The sequence below is a fragment of the Neofelis nebulosa genome, chromosome 4 (genome assembly GCF_028018385.1).
Source record: "Neofelis nebulosa isolate mNeoNeb1 chromosome 4, mNeoNeb1.pri, whole genome shotgun sequence".
NCBI lineage: Eukaryota > Metazoa > Chordata > Mammalia > Carnivora > Felidae > Neofelis > Neofelis nebulosa.
Genome location: NC_080785.1, coordinates 52,887,370 through 52,908,862, shown reverse-complemented (window position 1 = coordinate 52,908,862; position 21,493 = coordinate 52,887,370). Strand labels below are relative to the sequence as shown.

At 36.8% G+C, this 21,493-nt stretch overlaps 2 protein-coding genes and 1 pseudogene across 4 annotated transcripts in view; 2 read left to right on the top strand and 1 right to left on the bottom strand.

The window, feature by feature from the left end:
- The window catches only part of PALS2 (protein associated with LIN7 2, MAGUK p55 family member), a 69,096-nt gene extending 52,663 nt beyond the window's left edge, over window positions 1-16,433 (top strand). For both annotated transcript variants that reach the window (XM_058724806.1, XM_058724805.1), the window contains 3 exons: window positions 1,182-1,384; window positions 2,383-2,511; window positions 9,616-16,433. In XM_058724806.1, coding sequence (XP_058580789.1) covers window positions 1,182-1,384; window positions 2,383-2,511; window positions 9,616-9,792 — 509 coding nt within the window. In that variant the 3' untranslated portion in view covers window positions 9,793-16,433. The remainder of the gene's footprint in view (window positions 1-1,181; window positions 1,385-2,382; window positions 2,512-9,615) is intronic.
- LOC131509265 (small ribosomal subunit protein uS8-like) lies at window positions 8,802-9,229 on the top strand (annotated as a pseudogene).
- A 2,571-nt stretch (window positions 16,434-19,004) lies between the features above and the next one.
- GSDME (gasdermin E) overlaps window positions 19,005-21,493 on the bottom strand; it is a 64,221-nt gene continuing 61,732 nt past the window's right edge. For both annotated transcript variants that reach the window (XM_058724802.1, XM_058724803.1), the window contains one exon: window positions 19,005-19,433. In XM_058724802.1, coding sequence (XP_058580785.1) covers window positions 19,203-19,433 — 231 coding nt within the window. In that variant the 3' untranslated portion in view covers window positions 19,005-19,202. The remainder of the gene's footprint in view (window positions 19,434-21,493) is intronic.

Sequence of the window (21,493 nt, the reverse complement as noted above, 5' to 3'; positions counted from 1 at the left end):
CACTAACTCTGCATCTTTGCAATAGTTTTAAAAAGAATATCCTTTCCTAGGCTAGCCCAAGTTGCAAAGGAGTTTATATCCCTGGAAGTATTCAGAACTCTAAAATATCAAGCAAAAGCATCCTCTAAATTTTGACTTGGTCTATCCACTGTTATTCTCTCAGAAGAAAACACTTTAGGTTAAAGTAGAGTAAGTTAATAGAACATAATATTATCAAGTGTTGGCTAGATCCACCACCGAGGTACAAAACAAACAATTAACATTTCAGATTATCAGTAAGCAGGAAGCCCAAAGAAAGGTTTGGTATTAGGGTGAGAAAGAGGATAGATAATTTGTGGGTAAAACTGCATTTCAGAAGATTGATAATACAAACTAAAAATAGAATTTTGCTCACTTGTTGGACACTCAAATTAGGAAATGTTCAAGCGTAAAGAAAGAATATAATTGATATTCCTTAAGGAGAAGGGGAGTGCTGGTGGCAGCTGGAAAAGGTATTCGCCTACAATATACCTCATAGTTAGTAGGATTCATTATAATTAAGAATTTAAATTTAGGGCTCTGCTTCTAGGAAATAATTTTGAGTTTCAAGCTGACTTTATAAAGCACATTTTTTTGAATATAAATTGTGTATGGGGGACTACCTCTTTAAACAGTCTTGTAGGTCAAGGGGCAGCAAACTTTTTTTTTTTTTTTTTACATTTATTTATTTTGAGAGAGAGTGAGAGCAGGGGAGGGGCAGAGTGAGAGGGAGAGACAGAGAATCCCAAGCAGACTCCACATTGTCAGTGCAGAGCCTGCTGCAGGGCTTGAACCCATTAACCACAAGATCATGACCTGAGCAGAAGTTGGACACTTAACCGACTGAGCCATCCAGGTACCCCATGGGTCAGCAAACTTTTTAATTCAAGGCCACATAGTAAATATTTTAGGCCTGGCAGGCCGTCTATTCTCTGTCACAAACTGCTACACAATTGTGAAATGAATGAAACCCTAGGTAATAAATGAGCCATGGCTGTGGTCTAATCAAATTTTATTCACAAAAATAAGAAGCAGAACAGATTTGGCCATAGGCCATAATTTGCCAAACCCTGCACTAAATGTAAAAATCCTAAGCTAGCTGTGCATTTTAATCTCAATTTTAATACTTTGCATCTTTGTATAAATTCTCAACATTATTTTAGTTACTTCACGGAAACCAAGGGAAGATGAAAAAGATGGTCAGGCATATAAATTTGTGTCACGTTCTGAGATGGAAGCAGATATTAAAGCTGGAAAATATTTGGAACATGGGGAATATGAAGGAAATCTCTATGGAACCAAAATTGATTCTATTCTTGAAGTTGTCCAAACTGGACGAACTTGCATCTTGGATGTCAACCCACAAGTAAGCTGCATGGATTCCAAAACTGTTTTTAAAATTTTGATTTCTGTGGAGTTTTTTGGTTTTTGGGGTTTTTTTTGTTTTGTTTTGTTTTATTTTCAAATTGTGAGGGTGGTGATAGAGAACTTTATCATGCATCCACATGATAATTTCTGATCAATTCGCCAATAGAGGCTTGGATAGCAATAGAACTTGATAGTTTAGTATTTACTTACTTGCTCAAGTAATATATAAATGCATGTGTTAGGAAATGTTAATTTTAAATTTTCAACAAAGCTGCAACACAAAGAATAAAAGATTAAAGTCACACCCCTTCCCACCCAACACACATACTCGCACACAACAATCTCTTCATTCTCATTCCCTGTCTTTATCACCCACCCCTTCCCACCCCTCCACATTCAACTCCACCTAACTTCCCTACTCAGAGATAATTATTTAGTTCAGTATATATCTTTGTCATTTTATATACCTTAAATACAGATATATCTATAATTTTAATGGGCTATTTTTTTATATAAATAGGAAATTCTATACAGATTCTTTAGTTTTTTTCATTAAACAGTATCTCTTGAAAACGTTTTCATATGAGTTACTGTAGAGCTTTTGTTTTTAGTTGTTTGTAATTGCTGCATAGTACAAATGTATATTAATTTATATACCACTCTCAATAGACACTGAGATTATTTCCGCTTTTTCAATATTAACAGAATTCTACAAATAACATATAAAGCATTTACATCATTCTTGATGATTTTTTAATTACTTTGCTTTGTTCAAAAGGATTAAAGAGTAATGTGACTGAGGTCAGAACATAGTTACTGGATCACTAAGAAAGTACTGTATGAAATCAAAAAGATAGAAGGGGGCAAGTATTAATTTACAGCCTTAATCCTTAGTGAGAGGGCAGATAGACTGATTATTTAGCATTTAGTATAAATTAAAGGATAACATAAATTCTAATCCCATCTAAGTTGGTTTGTAATTGTTCTTCTACACAGGCCTTGAAAGTGCTGAGGACATCCGAGTTCATGCCCTATGTTGTATTTATTGCTGCTCCAGAACTAGAGACGTTACGTGCCATGCACAAGGCAGTGGTGGATGCTGGCATCACTACTAAGCTTTTGACGGTGAGCAGTTCTTTTCAGGCTAACAATATTATTTTCTTCCTAAGATTTTTTCTGTTTTATTTTGGACACGTTTTATTCTAATCATATTCACGAAATAAATATATGATATATTACAGAATAAAAATTCATTCATGAGATGTCGCTAGGATCTGCGACAGTGTGGCTTTAGGGGCTCCTGGGTGGTTCAGTCGGTTAAGCATCTGACTTCAGCTCAGGTCATGATCTCATGGTTTGTGTGTTCGAGCCCCCCATCAGGCTCTTTGCTGATAGCACAGAACCTGTTTTGGATCCTCTGTCTCTGCCCCCACACACACCCCGTGCCCCTCATGCCCCTCCCCCACTGGTTCTTTCTAAATAAATAAATAAGCTTTACATACATACATACATACATACATACATACATACATACATAAAACACAAGTTTGTTTCCTCTATGTAAATGAAAGGGAACAGTACTAAAATATTCATATTAATCCGTCTCTCATTTTACCAATGGGGAAAAGGCTCCAAGACCATTAACAAGCATATTCATCATAAGGTTTACTACTGGTAGTATGTTCTGACTTTTAGTTTTTGTTGCATGTTTTCTTTTGTTTTCCTTCTCTCTCTCTTCATATTATAGGAAACTTAAAATATATACAGAAGAGGAAAAAAAATGAACTCCCATATGCCCATCACCTAGCTTCAATAATACATGCCATTTGTGTTTTAATTAGACCTCTCTTCATTTCCTCCCTTACTTGGATTATTTTAAAGCAAATCTTTGATATGTCAGCAGTAAATATTTCAGTATCTATCTCTAAAACATAAAGGTTTTTTTAAACATAACCGTAACACCATTAACACAAAAAAATTAATAAGAGCAACTTTTTTTTTTTAATGGTTATTTGTTTTTGAGAGAGAGTGCGAGTGGGAGAGTGACAGAGAGAGAGAGAGAGAGAGACCGAGAATCCGAAGCAGGGTCCATACTGTCAGTGCAAAGCCTGATGTGGGGCTTGAACCCTCAAACCATGAGATCATGACCTGAGCTGAAGTTGGATGCTCAACCGACTGAGCCACCCAGGAGCCCTGAGAGCAACTTTTAATATCATCAAATATACCATCCATATTTGAATTTCTTCAAGAGTTAGAATTTTTTTACAGTTGATTTATTCAAATCAGATCCAAACAAGATCAACACATTTCATTTACTTGATGTCTTCTAAACTTCTTCCCCCCACCCACCCCTGCGGTTTAATCAAAAGATAACTGACTTACAATAAACTTTACGTACTAAAAGTGTACCATTTGGTAAGTCTGGGCATATGTATATACCCATAAAGCCATCACAGTCAGGATAATAGACATGTCCATTACCTCCAAAGATGCCCTTGTGCCCCTTCAGAATCCTTCCTTTCCACTGCATCTCTCTCTTCCCACGCTGTTGCTAATAAGCCTTGAAATCATGTAGTGTTACTCTGCTTTGTTCTTTTTCAGGCTTCTCTATGTTTCTGCTTCACTTTTTGAATATCTGAAATATAGTAAGTGTTTTCATGTCCTTGTTTACTAATTCTGACATTTATGTCAGTTCTGGATCAGTTTTGACTTGAATGACTTTTCTTCTCACATTGGTCCTATTTTCCTGCTGCTTTCAGGCATTGTGAGCTTTGTTCTGAGATGCAATTGTTGGGAAACAGTTTGTTCCTTTCAGGTCTTGCTTTTAAAATGTGTTAGGTAGGACCAGAATAGTTCTTGATCTATGGGCAGTTATTGTTCACCTGTGAGGCAAGACCATTTGAGGGCTCTTCCGAGTGGCTTGTGCATCGAGGTTTTCTGTGCTGCCTGATGAGAAGAGGTCCTGTTCCTGGCTCAACTTGAGTACCTCTCATTTTTTCTGATGGTTCTTTGGCGGCCTCAGGTAGGTTTACACTGCCCTAATTGGTATATAGCTGAATGCTGGAAGGGGATGGGTCTTTGCAAGTCTCTGAAGTTCTCTCTCCATGCTGCTGTTCTGTTCAGGTATTCTGTCCTGAGAACTCTTGCCCCCTTGGTTTCCCTGGGCTCTCAGCTCTGTCCCAACTCAGAATGTTGGGTAGGCTCCTCCTGGGTTCTACCTTGTGTGCTGCAGCCTAGAAAGTCTTTCAAGACAGTAAGCTGGGGTGGTCATAGGGCTCATTTCATTTGTTTTCTGCTTCTCTGAAATATCAGTCTTTTGTTGCCTCATGCATGAGGTCTTAAAAACTGTTTTTCTGTACATTCTGTCTGTTTTCATTGTGAGACAAGAGGGTTCGTCTAATATCTGTTACTACATCTTAGCTGGCAGTAGACATCACTTTATTCCGTTCTAATCTGTAAATTCTCACTGCTTCCCTCCCTCTCCTCTCTTGTAACCTTCTAATTTAGTTGTTCAAAAAATGAAGTCAGTTATTCTATAGAGTGCTCCAGAGTCTAGATTTTCACCAGTTCTGTCCCCATTGTGTCATTTCCCTCTATTCCTTGTATTTCCTGTGAACTGATGGATCAGATATAGGTTCACTTTTATTTCTCAAGAATAATTAATAAGTGATACTTCTTGTTTTGTTACATTATGAGGCATATTAAAGGTGCTCTTTTTGTGATAAGAATGCTCAGTGTGTTCAAATGTCCTTAGCCCAGTCTATGAAGTAGTAGCTTTTTACCTAATGATTTCAGCAAGTTTTATTCATCTTTGCCTGGATCACTTATTTTAGGGATTGTAAAATGGTAGTATTCAAAGTTTGTCATTCTTTATGAATTTATAAACTAGAGCTCTTCTAAGAAATAACTTTTCCTTATCAACTAGTTGATTACTCTGAAATAGAGTTCAAATAGGAAGGTCAGGGTATATGTTGATACTTTCCTTTTTATGGGTCACTTTTCAGAATAATGGATTTGTTCCTTAAGAGCCCCCAGAGGCAACAGGTGATCAAATAAGGGGTTTTTTTTTGTTTGTTTTTTTAGTTTGATTATGAGCACATGATATGAGTTTTTGATGTGGTTACTCTATCGCAGTTATTGTTCTTACTGATGCTCAAATTGCCCCATCTTTGACCAATAGGAGCTTATTCAAGTTGGCTCTTGAGACCTTATTTCATGAGCCCAATAGTCTCTGATAGCTTCCTTGCTATCTGGTATGACAGATATTCCAGCCTCCTCTTGTACATTTCCTTTTCTAGGCCAGGCATCAGCTGTTTCTTCAAGAAGCTCTGGTTCCTTTTAGGGTAAATGGTGTTTTAAGACCATAATACTAGGGGTGTACATTGTCACAAGATTGATCATTGTTTCTAGCTATACCTTTCAGGTAGACAGAGGTAGGATATATGTTTTTCTGTTGTATGTCTGAAGCAAACTATGTCACGAATTCATACTGAAACTTCCCATTCAAATTCAGAATTACAAGGTTTTTATTTAACCTCTTTTATATGTATATCTCCATTCCCCTACCCTGAGTATCCCAGTTCTCAAAAACACTGGGAATGTTAGACCTAAAATAATCATATAATTGCTCATTTACTTAATCACACAGTACACACACAGCAGTGTGAGAATAATAAGTATACTGACACTACGGGGTATGATTACCATGAACTGTTTTTTTGTTTGTTTTTTTTTTGTTTGTTTGTTTTTTTTTTGTCCTTAGGGTTTATCCCCTGAATATATACAGTCAAATCACTGTGTTTAAAGTCCCTTGAAATACTTCCTCTCTGTGTACTTAGTTATTACTCTTTTTTTAATGTTTATATATTTTGAGAGAGAGGGAAAAAGAGAATCCTAAGGAGGCTCCATGCTTAGCACAAGCCTGACGCTAGGTTTGATCTCACCACTATAAGGTCATGACCTGAGCTGAAATCTAGTCAGGCACTTAACTGACAGAGCCACTTAGGTGCCTCTAGTTACCATTCGTTTTGATGTTTAAATTGGCCTATGTTTAGCTCATGGGAATATTCAGTTTGTCTTCTGAGTCTTTTTAACACAACCCCAATAATCTTTGATGACTCTTTTCTTTCTAGTACAACAAACTGTTCCAGGTCTTACACATTTATTGGCCCGGACCTGGAACCAGCCATCCAAAATCCCTGGTTCCTTTTAGTGGGAAATGGTATTTAGAGACGATATAGGTACTGAAGTTGTGCATTGAACTTAGTTACTCATTATTTCTAGGCCTTTTTGGTGGCCAGATATAGGAAATATATTTTCCTTTTTCAGAAAACACACATCATTCGTTCAATTTGATGGTTCCAATTTAAACTTTACATTATTTTACTTCTTTGACTCTGTATTTGTCATTTTTCTTATGCTGAAAATATTGGTTCCTGATAACATAATTTCTTACTTTACATATAAACTGAGAACCTACTATGTATATAATTTCTGAGTAACAATATCAGTATTAATGTCAATAGTATGATTATTGAAAACTTTTAAGTTTTGGGCTTTTAAAAAAGTTGTTCCTAAGATCTATTCCAGTGGGTATTATTTAATTTTAACGTTACTGAAATAATTCCTTTCTGTGTAGTTAAACCATCAACTTAAAACACTGGTTTATTTCATTTTGCTTTTTATTTTCAGGTATTGTTCTTTTTTTCATGTGAATTTAATTCTGTTGTATCATTCTATACATTTAATAGTTCTAAGGTAAATCTTAACAGAAAAATCTAGCTTTTCTCTGTCCTCTACACGCCCACCTACAAAGGTAGCCATTTTCACTATTTGTTTTTAATATAAGCAAGTGTGTATATGTGTGTATCCTTTCTCCCCTATTTCTTACATAAAAAGTCGCTTATTATATACGGTAGTCTGCCTGCATTTTCCACCTACCAATATAGTCTAGAGATCCATCTGTATGTTGTACTCTGCTATTGTTACATGATTGTTATTGCCCAAAACAACCTTTTTTTTTTTTTTAATGAACCAGATTGCTAGTGACTGTAATAGGTAAAAATTATTTTCAAGGTGAGTTGTGGCTGTACATCTATCATAAAAGATATTTTAGTTGTTTCAAACTGATTTAGAGATGTCAGTGATGTTAACTAAAATATAAGTAGTAGTGTCCCTAAGGCCTAGTTTGGAACCCATTTGTCTCTCTACACTTCCCTTTAGGTGTTTTTACCATTGGTAAAATGGTTTTATGTACCATTGTTACACTGATGATTCCTAGTTCATGTATAGGTAACCCAGGCCTCCGAGCTCTGACTTTTACCCATTGGTAAAATGGTTTTATGTACCATTGTTACATTGATGATTCCTAGTTCATGTATAGGTAATCCAGGCCGCCGAGCTCTGACTTGCATAACCTATCACTACTTAGCACTTAGATGTTACCCAAGACATCTTAAACTTAACATACACAAAGTAGAACATTTTCCCCCCAAAATTATGCTCTCCCTACTCCCACCCCCAACTTTGCATTTTCTACAATTACTTCTTCCACATCTTGATTCATTTTCCTCACTTTTCACATTCATAACTAATATTGATGATTTTATCACCAAAATATATTTCCAGTCTGGTGTCATTTCCATCTCCTCTTTCTCCATCACAAGCCAGAGATGCCTTTCCATTGCATGTGGGTCCTCCAGGACCTAGCCTGTACTCATCTCCATGTTACCCCCACCCTTAGTCCCTCTGTCCATCCTGACCTTTCAGTATCTTAAAACACATCAGGGTCATTTCCCTCCTGGGTTTTTCATTGGTGTTTCCCCTGCTTGGAATGCTCTTTCCCCCCACTAGAGTTCTCAGGCTAAATGTCATTTACTCAGTGTCTTTGTAATCACTCTTTCTAAAGTAGAATTCTCAAAATTCTTTGTTCTTGGTTGGTTTCTTTTATAGTACTCATTACAACTTGGAAGTTTTTGTGTTTATTTGCCCTTTATCTGTCTCCTCCACTGGAGGGTAGGAACCCATTCTCTCTTATTCATTGTTCTATCTATAGATGATGAAACATAGTAGACACCTTAATAGAAACTCAATAAATATTTGAAGAACATATAGAAAAAATGTGGAAATTTCATTTTTAAAGTTGCAATTTAATGAAAAGCTTCACTTGCTCATGCAGAACCCATTACTTATTTATTCTCCACATTATTCCAAAATATTTTACAAAATATAAACAATGCTAGCTACAGAAATAAATGTGTGTGTGAGTATATGTTGTTGGAGGTGGGAAACATGTGGTTAGTCTTCAAAATACATTTCGAAGATTCTCTTTCCTAGAATTAGGCAGCAGATTTGGCTTTGAGCTTAGAAGTCACTGCAGAATGGTTTCCATGATCTACAGAACCTGTAAGATAAAAATCTTTTGAACTCTTTCCACCATCTTTCTGTGCTGCCATATTGGTATACATGAATGTCCTGGCAGATGCTCTTAAGAGCATTAACAATGCTGAAAAGAGAGGCAAATGCCAGGTTCTTACTAGGCCATGCTCCGAAGTCATTATCCAGTTTCTAAACTGTGATGATGAAACGTGGTTACATTGGCAAATTTGAAATCATTCATGATCACAGAGCTGGGAAAATTGTTACAAACCTCATAAGCAGGTTAAACAACTGTGGAGTTATCAGCCCCAGATTTTATGTACAACTCAAAGATCTAGAAAAATGGCAGAATAATCTCCTGTCCCACCAGTTTGGTTTCATTGTACTAACCACCTCAGCTGGCATGCAGGATCATGAAGAAGCAAGACAAAAACACAAAGGGAAAATTCTAGGATTCTTTTTCTAGGATGTCATACATATATTCAAATTAAAAAAAAAAAATCATTTGAAGAGGATGCTATAGTTATGCTAGAAACCTAAAATAATTATTTTATTACCTTAGATTTCACCCTGAGTTTATTATCAGCAGTTGTTTAATTAGGAATATTTTCCTAAGATCAATGAAATAGAAGATAGAGAATACTCATAAAGCAAACATGAACTCTGCTGTAAAGACTAGGATATGAACATATGGTAATGTTTTTTTCAACACTATATAAATTAGATTTTGAGAATTAATATTTATCACCATAAATAAAAGTCCAATGTACTTAGTTCTTACATTCACTTTGGTGTTTGAGCAAGTAAATACACCTTATGATAGAAACATTTCCTTTTAACACTCTTTGACAGGACTCTGACTTGAAGAAAACCGTGGATGAAAGTGCACGAATTCAGAGAGCATACAACCACTATTTTGATTTGATCATCGTAAACGACAATCTAGACAAAGCCTTTGAAAAACTACAAACTGCCATAGAGAAGCTGAGAATGGAGCCACAGTGGGTCCCAATCAGCTGGGTTTACTGATGATTCACTAAGGTTCAGAATGGAAATAAAACTTTTTAAAAGTGACTGCAACAAATAAGCCTTCTACTGAGAAAATACATGCACAGGTAGACAATATCTGCCAAGTTTAGGCATTTTTATTGTGTAGATTGAAATACCGGTACACTATTCTGAATTTTTATATAAAATGTGGTTGGGAAGGTGTACTAATATATAATTTATCTTAATTTTTCTAACTTTTTATGGATAATATTTCTATTCATACCACATAAAGAAATGCGTTGAAGCATTTTGTATATGTTTTGATTTAGCACCCTTGCCTTTTTCATCAAAGGAATTTTCAAATCCTTCATTCTCATATTGGTCTCCCATTTTCACTGTGATAATGAATACTTGAAATAGTTTTGTAAAGCTGTCCTTTGGTTCAGTATCAACTAGTGAAGGGTCAGTTACTCTTAGGAAAAAATTGTAGTTATTGGTCTTCTTTCCTAATACAAGTTCTTACAGAAGCAGGACTGTAACGTCAGTGCCATCCAAGGCTGACATTGAAAGTCTGCTCAACACTACATGGCTTCATTATTTCAAAGTTAGATGGCTATCCATTCTAATTTAAACAAATATATTGGTTTCTTTTCCCTTCATTTCTATCTTGAGGGGAAAAGTGAAGAGCAATAGTTGGCACTCTCATTTGTTGCCATGACAAGCTGATGCTTGAGTGAATGTGTCCCCAGCAAGCAAGGCCATGCAGGCTGAGAGAGTGCCTTATCCTGTAACACGTAAACTGACACAAAGTTGATTTATTTTCACATGTAGAAATTTGACAAAAATGAGCCTACTGCTTTCAACAGGTTTTCACTAGGATACGGTCAGCAAATGTATTATGCCTCTGCAAATTTTTTTGATGCTTTAAAATGCCTCTAAGTTTGCAAGTGGGGGATTTGGTGAAAATCAGTGTGCTTTTTTTGAAGTGGGACGTGATTGTTAGAATATTTGTTAAATCTGTTGTGTTGAGAACCAAATCCATTGAACAATTTATAAGATTTGCAAATAACTGTAAGCCGTTTCATCTATATGTAATATATACATTATATAATATGTACATTGTATGTATTATATAATATATATTAAAAAAGGTTTCATATATTGTTTTTACGTTTCTGTTAGGAAATGTACTTTTTTGTTTAATGATTAGGAAAACAAAACAGCTCCCCTCCTTTAGATGCGTTAACATACTCAGATTTTTAAGATTCATCTCCATTTGTATCTCCCTTTAGGATTCTTACATGGTATATATTCTTCCTCAAACATATTTAGAGATGTAGCTCATCATTAAACTAAGTTAGCCATGTTTTATATTGCTGCCAACTTTTCACAGGGACAGTATTCACACTTAAAAGGTTAGGTGCTTAAATATTAGTGGTCATCTTTGTCAGTGGTAGGCATTAGACACCTGGCTGTTGAATTTGTTTTCTTCTCAGCAAAGCTGTCACATGGAATGCCAGCCAGGAGCACTTAGAGGGAAGAGAAAATACATGGCAGTAAGCAGTATGCACACATTGCTTTAAATCTTTTTAACAATGAAACAACGCCCAAGTTGCTGTATGGTAAAGAGTGGAAATCTATAGGTATTTTTTTCTAGAATTTCATATCCAGAACACAAATTAATGTTCTTTGTCCTAGCTTAGGACATCAGTGGCAAAATGGATCATACCCTTTTAATAACTTTGGTAACTTTTAAACGACGTATATTTACATCAGAATTCTGGCTTCTCAAAGCAACCTGAATCAAAGCACAGTGTCAAAGTAATATCTTATGACTTAATGTTTCAACACACTATAAATTTTAAGTTTCATTTTCATGTTCTCAGGAAATGTGCTGTCTTCTATGGTATGCCTTCATGCTGCTGCATGGAGCCTCTGTGAACAACTGTACGATCATCGTAACAGCACAAGTTTATCCACAAAAATATTTCAACTGTCTTGACATGATAGAGATGATTTTTACATCATATATATATTTTTAGCTTTATCATCTAGCATAAAATGCATATTAGAAAATAGTCTATACTTAAAGGAATTATTTCTATTATAAATTGTATTCATGACTAATTAATACACACTTGATTCCCCATAATATAAAATGAAATAATGCTCTTTAGTTAATTTCAGTCAAGATGCCAGAGCTGAAGAGAATAAATTCAGAGAAGTTATTTCAGTCCAGATGCCAGAGCTGAAGAGAATAAATTCAGAGAAGTTCATTGTATCTCAATAGAGTCATTGAACTTGAAACTGAAGTCTCATCTGAGTCTGCAGGACCTGGCAGATCTCTGCTGGGGCAAGGAGTCCCAAGGGCCCCAGTAGTCTCCCAGGGCAACAAGAGTATAGTTGTAATCAAGGAAATGTGAATTTCTCTTGTGGGAAATATACAAAATAATGAGCTTTACCGAAGAGAAAATGGTTTAAAGTGATGCTGAACAACTGATAATAGTTAAAATACACATGCACCTGCATATGCTTTTGGGAAACGTGCCAATACGTTAATGCACATGAGCATTCTTTGTAGACAGATGAATGTCCACATTCAGCATTCAGGGCATGACTATTTCCATACAACTAAATATTATGTATATATATATATTTTTTATTTTCAAATGTACAAATACCCATAGAATTGATGTTCCTGGGTAAGCCATATAACACTGTAACTAGTGGAATATATGCGATGCATTGCAAGTAGAGTTTCACTTTTGTTCTAGCCATGCCTTGATTATGCATTCTCTATTTCTGTTTGATATTTGGGTAATATCAATCCAATACATCAGGACTTTGTTTACTTTTATCAATTCTAACTATACAATTGCTGAACATAGCTTTTTAAAATAGAAATCATAAGCCCATGAATGACTACAGCAATAGTAGCCTGAATCTAGATTCTAGAATCTAGTAAATTTACTTATAGTAACTTATAAGGACAAGTTTTCTTTAAAAGAGCAAATTGATTAACACAAATTTAGAAAATAATGCAAATTAGCAATAAAATACAATAGGGTAGCATTATAGATTATGGCCAGATACTAACTGCTTTGACCATACTTTGTCAATGACAATAAAAGATGATCTTTGCTTTAACAATTCATTAAATCGCTACTTATTGTTAGGTAAAACAACAAGTGTCATAATCTAGTAATTGGAGTTGATTTTCAAGATGGATAGCCATGGAGTTAGGTACAATTACTTTAAACTGGTAAATATTGAACATCAAGTTCTAAAAATTGGTCAAAATAGTGATCTACTTAATAACATTGTACTTTTATGACTTCTGAAACAACACTCCATTTTCCAGAAATCACAGGATAGGGAGCCAATAATTTTGTAGTAATGAATCTTTATACTAAATATGAAAAAAGAAATCCTGAACTTTTATGTACATATATAGGTCATTTTTTTAATGTCTCAGTCACCATATATAATATATATACAGCCATATGTATAATATGTAAAACTTTCCCAAACTACATGAATAATAAAGCTAAATGTGTTTACCCATGTAATTATAGCTAGTGTTCTTAAATGTTTACTCCCAAATTCTTAGACCTTCTGAAACTTTTTTTTTTCATGTTGTTTTATAAGACTCTGGTTTTACCTTGAGGCAGATACTAATCTCCTTTTTGAAAAAAATGTATGATGAAATTCAGATCAGAAAATTATCACTATAACAATTTCCTTAAGGAAAAAGGACAGAGTTCTAAATGGCATTGTCTTGGGAAATACTTATTTAAGCTTTCAAATGAATTTGTGATATGACTCAAATTTAGAGATTGGGGTAACTGCCCTCCTCTTCCAATGGATTTGCTGTGAAAATATCTGTGTAATAATATCTGCATTTTGAGTTTTGGGAGAAATTCAGTATTTTAAATAATGGCATTATTGTATATAGTACAAGTGAATATTCACAAACTTTCTTTTTTTTAATGTTTATTTTTGAGAGAGAGAGAGAGCGCATGAGCGGGGGAAGAGCAGAGAGAGAGGGAGACACAGAATCCAAAGCAGGCTCCAGGCTCTGATCTCTCAGCACAGAGCCTGACACAGGCCTTGAACTCACAAACCGTGAGATCATGACCTGAGCCGAAGTCGGACGCTTAACTGACTGAGCCACCCAGGTGCCCCTATTATTCACAAACTTTTAAGAATACAACTAATAATTCAGTATATGAGTTTTTGAGTATACATTGCATATCTAAAGGAGATAACTCTTTAATTCTTTAAGGTAAGATGATTTTTTAATTTTTTGTTAGCTTCAAGTTTTATTCATTTTTAAATATTTCCCATCCATTATGTTACTTTTTTGTGTTCCTGGAATTATTTAGTGCACAGAATCAAAAATGAGTCTTTAACACAGTAAAAAGTGAAGGAACGATATCTCATTTCCAAGGTAAGAATTTTAAAGCATGGTTCTCTACCACTCCTGCAGTACATGGCAGTACTTTCTTTAAAATAATCTCTTTTGTTAAAAATAGAGATGGTGTACTTCTAGCTGAGATCCTAATTCTGATTCTTGACCACCTGACCTTTGATAAAATTTATATCTCCCTTTACTTTTAATATTCCACTAGTTAAATAAGGCTAGCTTAATATTTGTCTTCACCTTAAATTACAAGAAGCAATTTGTATCTCTGATCTAGTAAATGCTAGACTGGGAAAGCAGCTAGGCTGCGTTATCCATTTATTTTATGTATTCACTTATATTGAGGTTGTTTACCATTTAGTTTTTTTTAAAAGTGCATCTCTTTCAGAGGTTACATAATGAATGGTACATACCATTCAAGAATCTTACCTCCAGTTTTAAAACAGCTCTGAGGTTGTAGTTCCAGCCTTGGAAGAGGGCCTTTTCTGCTCTCAGTGGCATTGGTCAGGAGAGTCATTTAGTTTAGAATGCCACCTTTAAGTCCAAACCTTTAGCGAATTCTTGCTGTTACTCACAAAATTTAAGCAATCCAGTACTCTCTTACATCCAACCACATTCTAATCTTTTCCCCCCTTAAAGCTGCCCTACCTTAATTCTTATGGCTGAAATTTATCACTGCAGCCCTATTGTTTAGCCCATAGTATTAAGTTTAAAAGGCCTCTGTTTATTTATAGGGAGAAATGTTTGGCTAGACCCACTTAGTGGACCTTGAATCCGATATGAAGATATCTTAGTTGCATTCTTTCTCGTAGCTTCGTGGCTGTTGGCTGATAATGCTGTGCTGTGATGAATGTGACTTGCCTCCACATGCCAGTCAGCCAGAAGTGACAGTTCCTTCCCTTTTTTCCCCTACTAGTTTTTACTGTTTTCTAATTTCTAGCACAAACTGAATGAACACAGCTACAGTTAATGTAAATGCCACTTAATACTTGGGAGAGCAGTTGACTCCATGCTTGTAAACCTGTCTTGAGTCCTACTGAATAGGTATTGTTGTTGCCACAAAGCAGAAGCTAAAAGGTCTGATCTTAAAAGTTGGACTGGACATTTTTGTTGTACTTTAGCCACAGCAAACTCTGGGGGCAGAAACATACAAATATGGTAGGCCATACCTGAAATTTAGCTTTCCTCCTATCAGTCAAGGCGGCCTGAGAGCTTGGAGGAAGTGGAAAAAAGCAGAGCACTCAAAACTCCTCAGCTATAAATTACCACTATTAAACCAGAAGTCATCACCAGTTAACATATGTGGGTTTTGTCTTATTCTTAAATAGGAGAGATGGGCAGTGGGACAAATAATGTTGCTTTGAAGACATAAAGGTTGTTCTGGTAAACGTGGTCCAAATGAGGAATGCCTTCATCTTTTCAGGTAGAACCAAATTTGAAGAATAGCTCATCTCATCTGTAATTGAAATATAAGATAAATATTCCTTTTGGTTGTGTGTCCTCTTTGAAAAAGAACCACCAACTGCTGTTTCTTTGGTAATGTTGACTTTTAAGGAAGTGGGATCTAGGGTTTTGCTGGAGAAGAATGAGCACTAGGGTTCAGCAAAACAAGTGTAGTTTTCTGCATGTTGAGTTCTGTTAGAGCCCATGGTGAGTATTTGATGTGAAAACCTTGCTTTGGGGTCCCCCTCCCCATTTCAGTTTGGTATATCTCTATTTTGAACACAAATGCATGCTGTTTTTAACCTCTAGTCTTTGAAATGGTTGTAGAACTTTTTTTTTTAACAGAAGACACAATGCTTGTTAGCAACCTAAAAATAAAAGCTGAACAAGCTGCTTAAGTTTTCTAATGAAAAAGTTTAAAAATAAAATTTGATTGCTGCTGCTTTCCAAGTAATTGTATTATTCCTGTATAAAAGAAACATTACTGCTGTCCTTGTATAAATAAAATTTTCCTGCAGTACAATTAAGAATTGAGTTTTCAGAAACTGTCCCTATAAATTTTTTTTGCATATTTCCATATGCTGTCCAAACATGGGAGATTGTATATTCCAGGTAAACTATTTTTGTATATATAAAAATAAATATTTAATATTGCAAAGAATGCAGTGTTTCATTTATAGGTAGAATTAAGGTTTAGAGGTAATACAGAGGATATCAGATTAGCTTTGGTAATTTCTTTTAAATGCTAATAATCTTTGTAAAAAGCCTGTAATAACATTGTTTTTCTCACCAAAATAAATATATAAATTTTTCACCTGCTTCTCTTCTTTAACAAGGAAACCCTAACTGTTGTTTCCTCTGTCCCAGCCCAAGTGATTTGGTGGCTTTCAAAGGTGATGTACTCAAGGAAAAAGAAACTGCAGACACAGGGAAGATTAAAATATAGGATCAAGAAAAGGCCTTTGTGCTTAGATAGCGTGAGATGCTAGGACCAGCCAAGCAAGAGAAGCCCCGGTGGGAAAGACAACACCTGCTGGGGCACACAGCTCACCCCTGAGGCCTGCGGTGGAAAAGGGAGGTGGACCTGCCAGGCTGCCCAAGAGGTAGACACATGACTGTGGGTGAGTGCATGAAGCCTGCTTCCAGAAAAGGTACTTTGCAACTCTTTCTCAAGCAAGTTTCTGGGATTCCCTACCTTGTACTAGTCCACTGTACTTCTCACTTCTATCGTTCATTCTTTCATCTTACGCTGCCAGTATTCTATCACTGCAGTAAAAATATTACCACAAATTTAGCAGCTTAAAACACAGACTTAGTTCTGTAGGATGGAAATCCAACATGGGTCTCGCCAAACTAAAATTGAGACGTTTCCCAGGGCCTGCCCTGGCTCTTACTGCTGGAGAGAGAATCTGCTTCTAGGCTCCTGTGGGTTGTTGGCGGACTTCAGTTCCATGGTGTTGTAGAACTCAGGTCCCCTCTTCCTTCCTGGCTGTCAGGTGGACTGCACTCTTGTTTTTGAACTGACCTCTCTTGTCCCAGAGCTAGCAACAGCACTGAGTCCTTCTTATGCCACATCTCTCCTGCATTTTCTTTGGCCAAGTATCTCTCTGACTCTTCTGCCTTTTTTCTTTTAAGGGCCCACCCAGATAATCTGTCCATCTCAAGGTCTGTAACCTGAAAAACAGCTGTGAAGTCCCTTTTTGGCATGTAAGGTAACATGTTCACAGGTTCCAGGGATTATTACATTATGGACCCCTCTGAGGGACTGTTCCAGGGCCACACCACACTAGCTAATGTGTTTCTTTCTGCACCCACTTAGGAAAGAGGAGTGGTCATGGAAACATCTGAGTGAAGGTGGCTGGCCTCTTCAGAAGTATTACCCTATTTTCTGTTTTCTAGGTGATCTAGTCTACTGGAACTTGTTTCCAAATGTAACTATTTTTAATAGTTCTTGATCTCAAGCAGTAAATAAAGGTACATTTACGGTTAATAATTATATGTAGTGATGAAGATTCCAGTTAGAAGAGCCTTTTGGAGGCCCAGCACTACTTTGTCCACAACATTACATTGGGGTTTGCTAAGGAATGGCAGTAACTGGGGGGTGGCAGGGTGGCTAGGAACACCTGTAGCAGTATAGGCACATCCTGGGATGGCATCTTTAGTTTTTGTTGCTTTGGGGTGGTGTTAGTTGGTTCATTTCAACTTAGAGGCTCATGCATACAAAATTCTAACAGGAACAGAAGGGTAACTCCCCTAGCCTTGCCCCAACTTCTAACTCCTCTCTCTTACCCCAAGGAGCCACTGTCAGGTTTCTTGTGGGCTTTTTTAATGTTTATTTGAGACAATGGACAGGCACAGTGCAAGTGGCAGAGGGACAGGCAGTGGGAGACAGAATCCGAAGCATGCTCTTGGCTCTGAGCTGTCAGCCCAGAGCCCAACGTGGGGCTTGAACTCACGAACCGGGAGATTATGACCTGAGCCGTTGTCAGATGCTTAACTGACTGAGCCACTCAGGTGCCCCTTCTTGTGGACTCTTAAAGGAAGCTCCCGTTGCACTGTGGTACATGTGTATCTATTTTTTATACAAGTAGATTCTTCTTACACAATCTGTCCTCAGTTTGTTGTTTATAAAAGTTTATTTCAGAAAGCCAGAAAGGCAATGTATAGTGCCACAGCTGTAGCACAACTATTTCCATTTCTGCAGATTCCTTTAAGGTGCTTTTTTTGTTGTTGCCACACAATGTGCAATTTTTTTTCTCATGCGTCCTAAGATTTAGTCTCATTTTTGACTGAAGCGATGAAAGGGTTGTTTGCTTCATCTCTTCCATTTTAACATGCGAGTAGAGGACAAGGTTATTTATATATATATATATATATATATACATATATATATATATATATATATATATGTATATATATATATATATATATATAAATGAGTAACATGTTTCTCTTCAACAACTGCGATTTCTCATCCTCCTTGCTCCTAAAGTCAGACCTCTGGCAGGAGGTCCTAGCTACTTTTTACTAAGGGAAAGAAGGGATTTCAGGTCCCCAGTGGCTATTAGCAATGGAATCAGGGGCACTAGAGAGACCTTCCATGCATTTTTATAGAAGAATGTCAAGACAATTAAAATATGTAGTATTTTACAAATTAAACATCCAGAATGCATAGGAAATCAGCATTGTTCTAGATCTAGAATTGGTATGTTAGTCAAAGCATGACAAAAATGAAATGCATATAGCTAAACCCCTAAGGAAGGGTGTCCTGCTATGAGATCATTTTAATTTTATTTAGCAGAGGAATATGTATACTGTAGTGGTATTTACAGTTCATTTCCTCAATCAGCACATGTTCTATAGACTCAGCTGTCTTTGTTTATCAGAAAGAAAGTGATAGATGGACCTATCTCGCTGTAGAAGAGGGTTCTAACTATACACCAGCTTAGAGTTCTCAACCCTTTGGGTGCTGGAGTTACCTTAGACACTGGGCCTCTTGGTAGCTAAACTCAGTAGTATCTTAACAATTCTGAAAAATACCTAACTTTGATGGTCTTGTACTTCTAATTCACATATGATGTTATTAATGTGCTCTGCATAAAGCACAGAGCCCACTGAGGCTTATATAAAGAATTCGTGGGACAGTGTTGGGGTCCTCCTCGGTGACAACTTTTATGGATGACGGCAGTCTCTCCAGGTTCACGTTCACTGTGGCAAACAAACGCTGTGCAACGCCAAACCTTTCTAGATCCTTCAGAGGAGCCAAGATTGGGTTTTTAAGATCAGATACTCCATCAGCCGAGAGACCATGAAACTGAAATGACATGTTTAAGCAAATTCACTTAAAATGTTATAGAAAATCCACAGAAAAAAAATAAAGTTTTTTTTACATTCCTCAAAAGGAGCACCCTTAAAATGTAACAAATAACAAGATTTATGTGACCCGGGCCCTGACCTTATGCCTGAGTTTTCCAATTTGCCTGCAGTTCTGACAGTCCTTCTTCTCTCTGAACTCTGTATCTTCTCCTAGATCCCTTAACTTCAGGAGATTAGGAAGTTCAGAATGTAACTTTCCCAGTATGTATTATTTTAATGATATTAGAATTTTCTATACAGCTGCTTGATCTCCTCAAAGGGATAAGTACCACAGTTTAGTTATGCTTCCTGCCTCAAGAACCTTTCTTTTGCTATTCCTTCTACCTGGGATACTCTTCCTCTAGAGTTCCACATAGACCTTTTCTTCTCCTCTCTCATGGTCCATTGAAATGCCACGTCAAAACAGCCTTTCCTGATCTCCCCTCCACCCCCATATGCCAACGACTGTTACCCTACTGTCTTTCTGAAGATAGTCACTGTTTAGTCTGTTTTCTAAAATCTAAGGTTTTTAGGAGACTGGTCTGTCACAGAACATAGGGCCCTCAATGTGCTGAATGAGAGTTCACTTCAGCTACTGCTCTAATTGCAAGTTCTCAGATTTTTACACAGGCATTGAAAACCAGATCCAATTAATGTAGAGAGTAAAATTTAAAATAAAAAATGAAGGGAATCCAAAAAATCTCCAGAAATGTCCTATGCAATGATAACCTTACTAAAACTTGCCCCAGTGGCAGAAGTGCAGCACGCATTTGATAAAAGTAATTACCACAGGCTTAACATCAGCTTTTGGTCAAGACCATCAACTCTCAGTTTGACTTCAGAGTGGACCAGGCTTGCTCTTTGAGCGCCACATCCCAGCGATTTAAGAATGAGCTCTACTGGCACAGCCTCAAGACTGCCTACAGCAGGCTGTGTCTGGAGTCTAGTGGACAGGGGCTGAGCAGCATCCAGCTTCCTACTCTGAATATCTGCTGGGCCCATGGGCCCAGAGACCCTTCTAGGTATAAAAGATTACAGTCAACCAAAGGGTGGGGGCAGGAGCAGAATTAGCAGTCTCTAACTCACCTTCTTCCCAGTTTGGCAAACACATTAGTATGATGCTGTTCTTCCAAAAGCCCTTCTGAAAAAGGCTCTCAAAGTTACTCTGGCCACAAGATAAGAGAAGATAGGAATACAGGTAGAATTTTCTACCCTGTTCTAAGTAAATCCCTGTAAGAAACACAATACCCAAATTCGTTCTCTTTAGCGTTGCTGCAGTATCTAGGGCAGATTATGTGAAGATACCCAGGAAATTCTTCAAAAGGAAAATTCTTTGTCTATGTTGAACAGCTCCCAAAAACCACACAGATGACTCTGTGGGCTTTTGTGCCACTGTAGAACACCAGCCATTCTAGAACCCTAAATGTGGCTACCTTTAGACCAACAAAGCAGAACTTGGATGCAACAAAGATCAGATCTAACGCAGACTACGAGGAAGATGACAATGAAGTATGAGTTTGTTGGGAAAGGGAATTAGCTAATGTGGCCTTGCAGTAATATACACACAATTCAGGAAGTATTTCCTGAATGCAGTAGATAATTTTGTAAATCTTAGGACCCTGGGAAATGCTAAGTGCAAAGTTACTGCTATGCTCATCATTACGGACAAATAGATGATACTGTTTTCATAACTACACCACCAGCCTTTACCCTTAGCTGACCCCAGAACAAACATGCTGGCACGTTTTCAAGTAGTTCAGTTTTTGTGGTCACAGTACAAGAACCCAGAATTCCTCTACCAGTGGGTAGAAACTGCTTTCAGTTGTGAATGGGCTGTAAACTGTTCCTTGGAGCAATGCCCTTGTTCAGATGTCTTTGCTATTCAGAGAAGTACCCAAGGCACTAAGCATGGTGCTCAAAGTTCTCAGACTAGATGGATAACAAATTTCAGGGTCCTGTCCAGGCACTTAATCTCAATACCTCCTTTCCAGATCTGGGAGCAGAGCTCTGAGCTTTGGA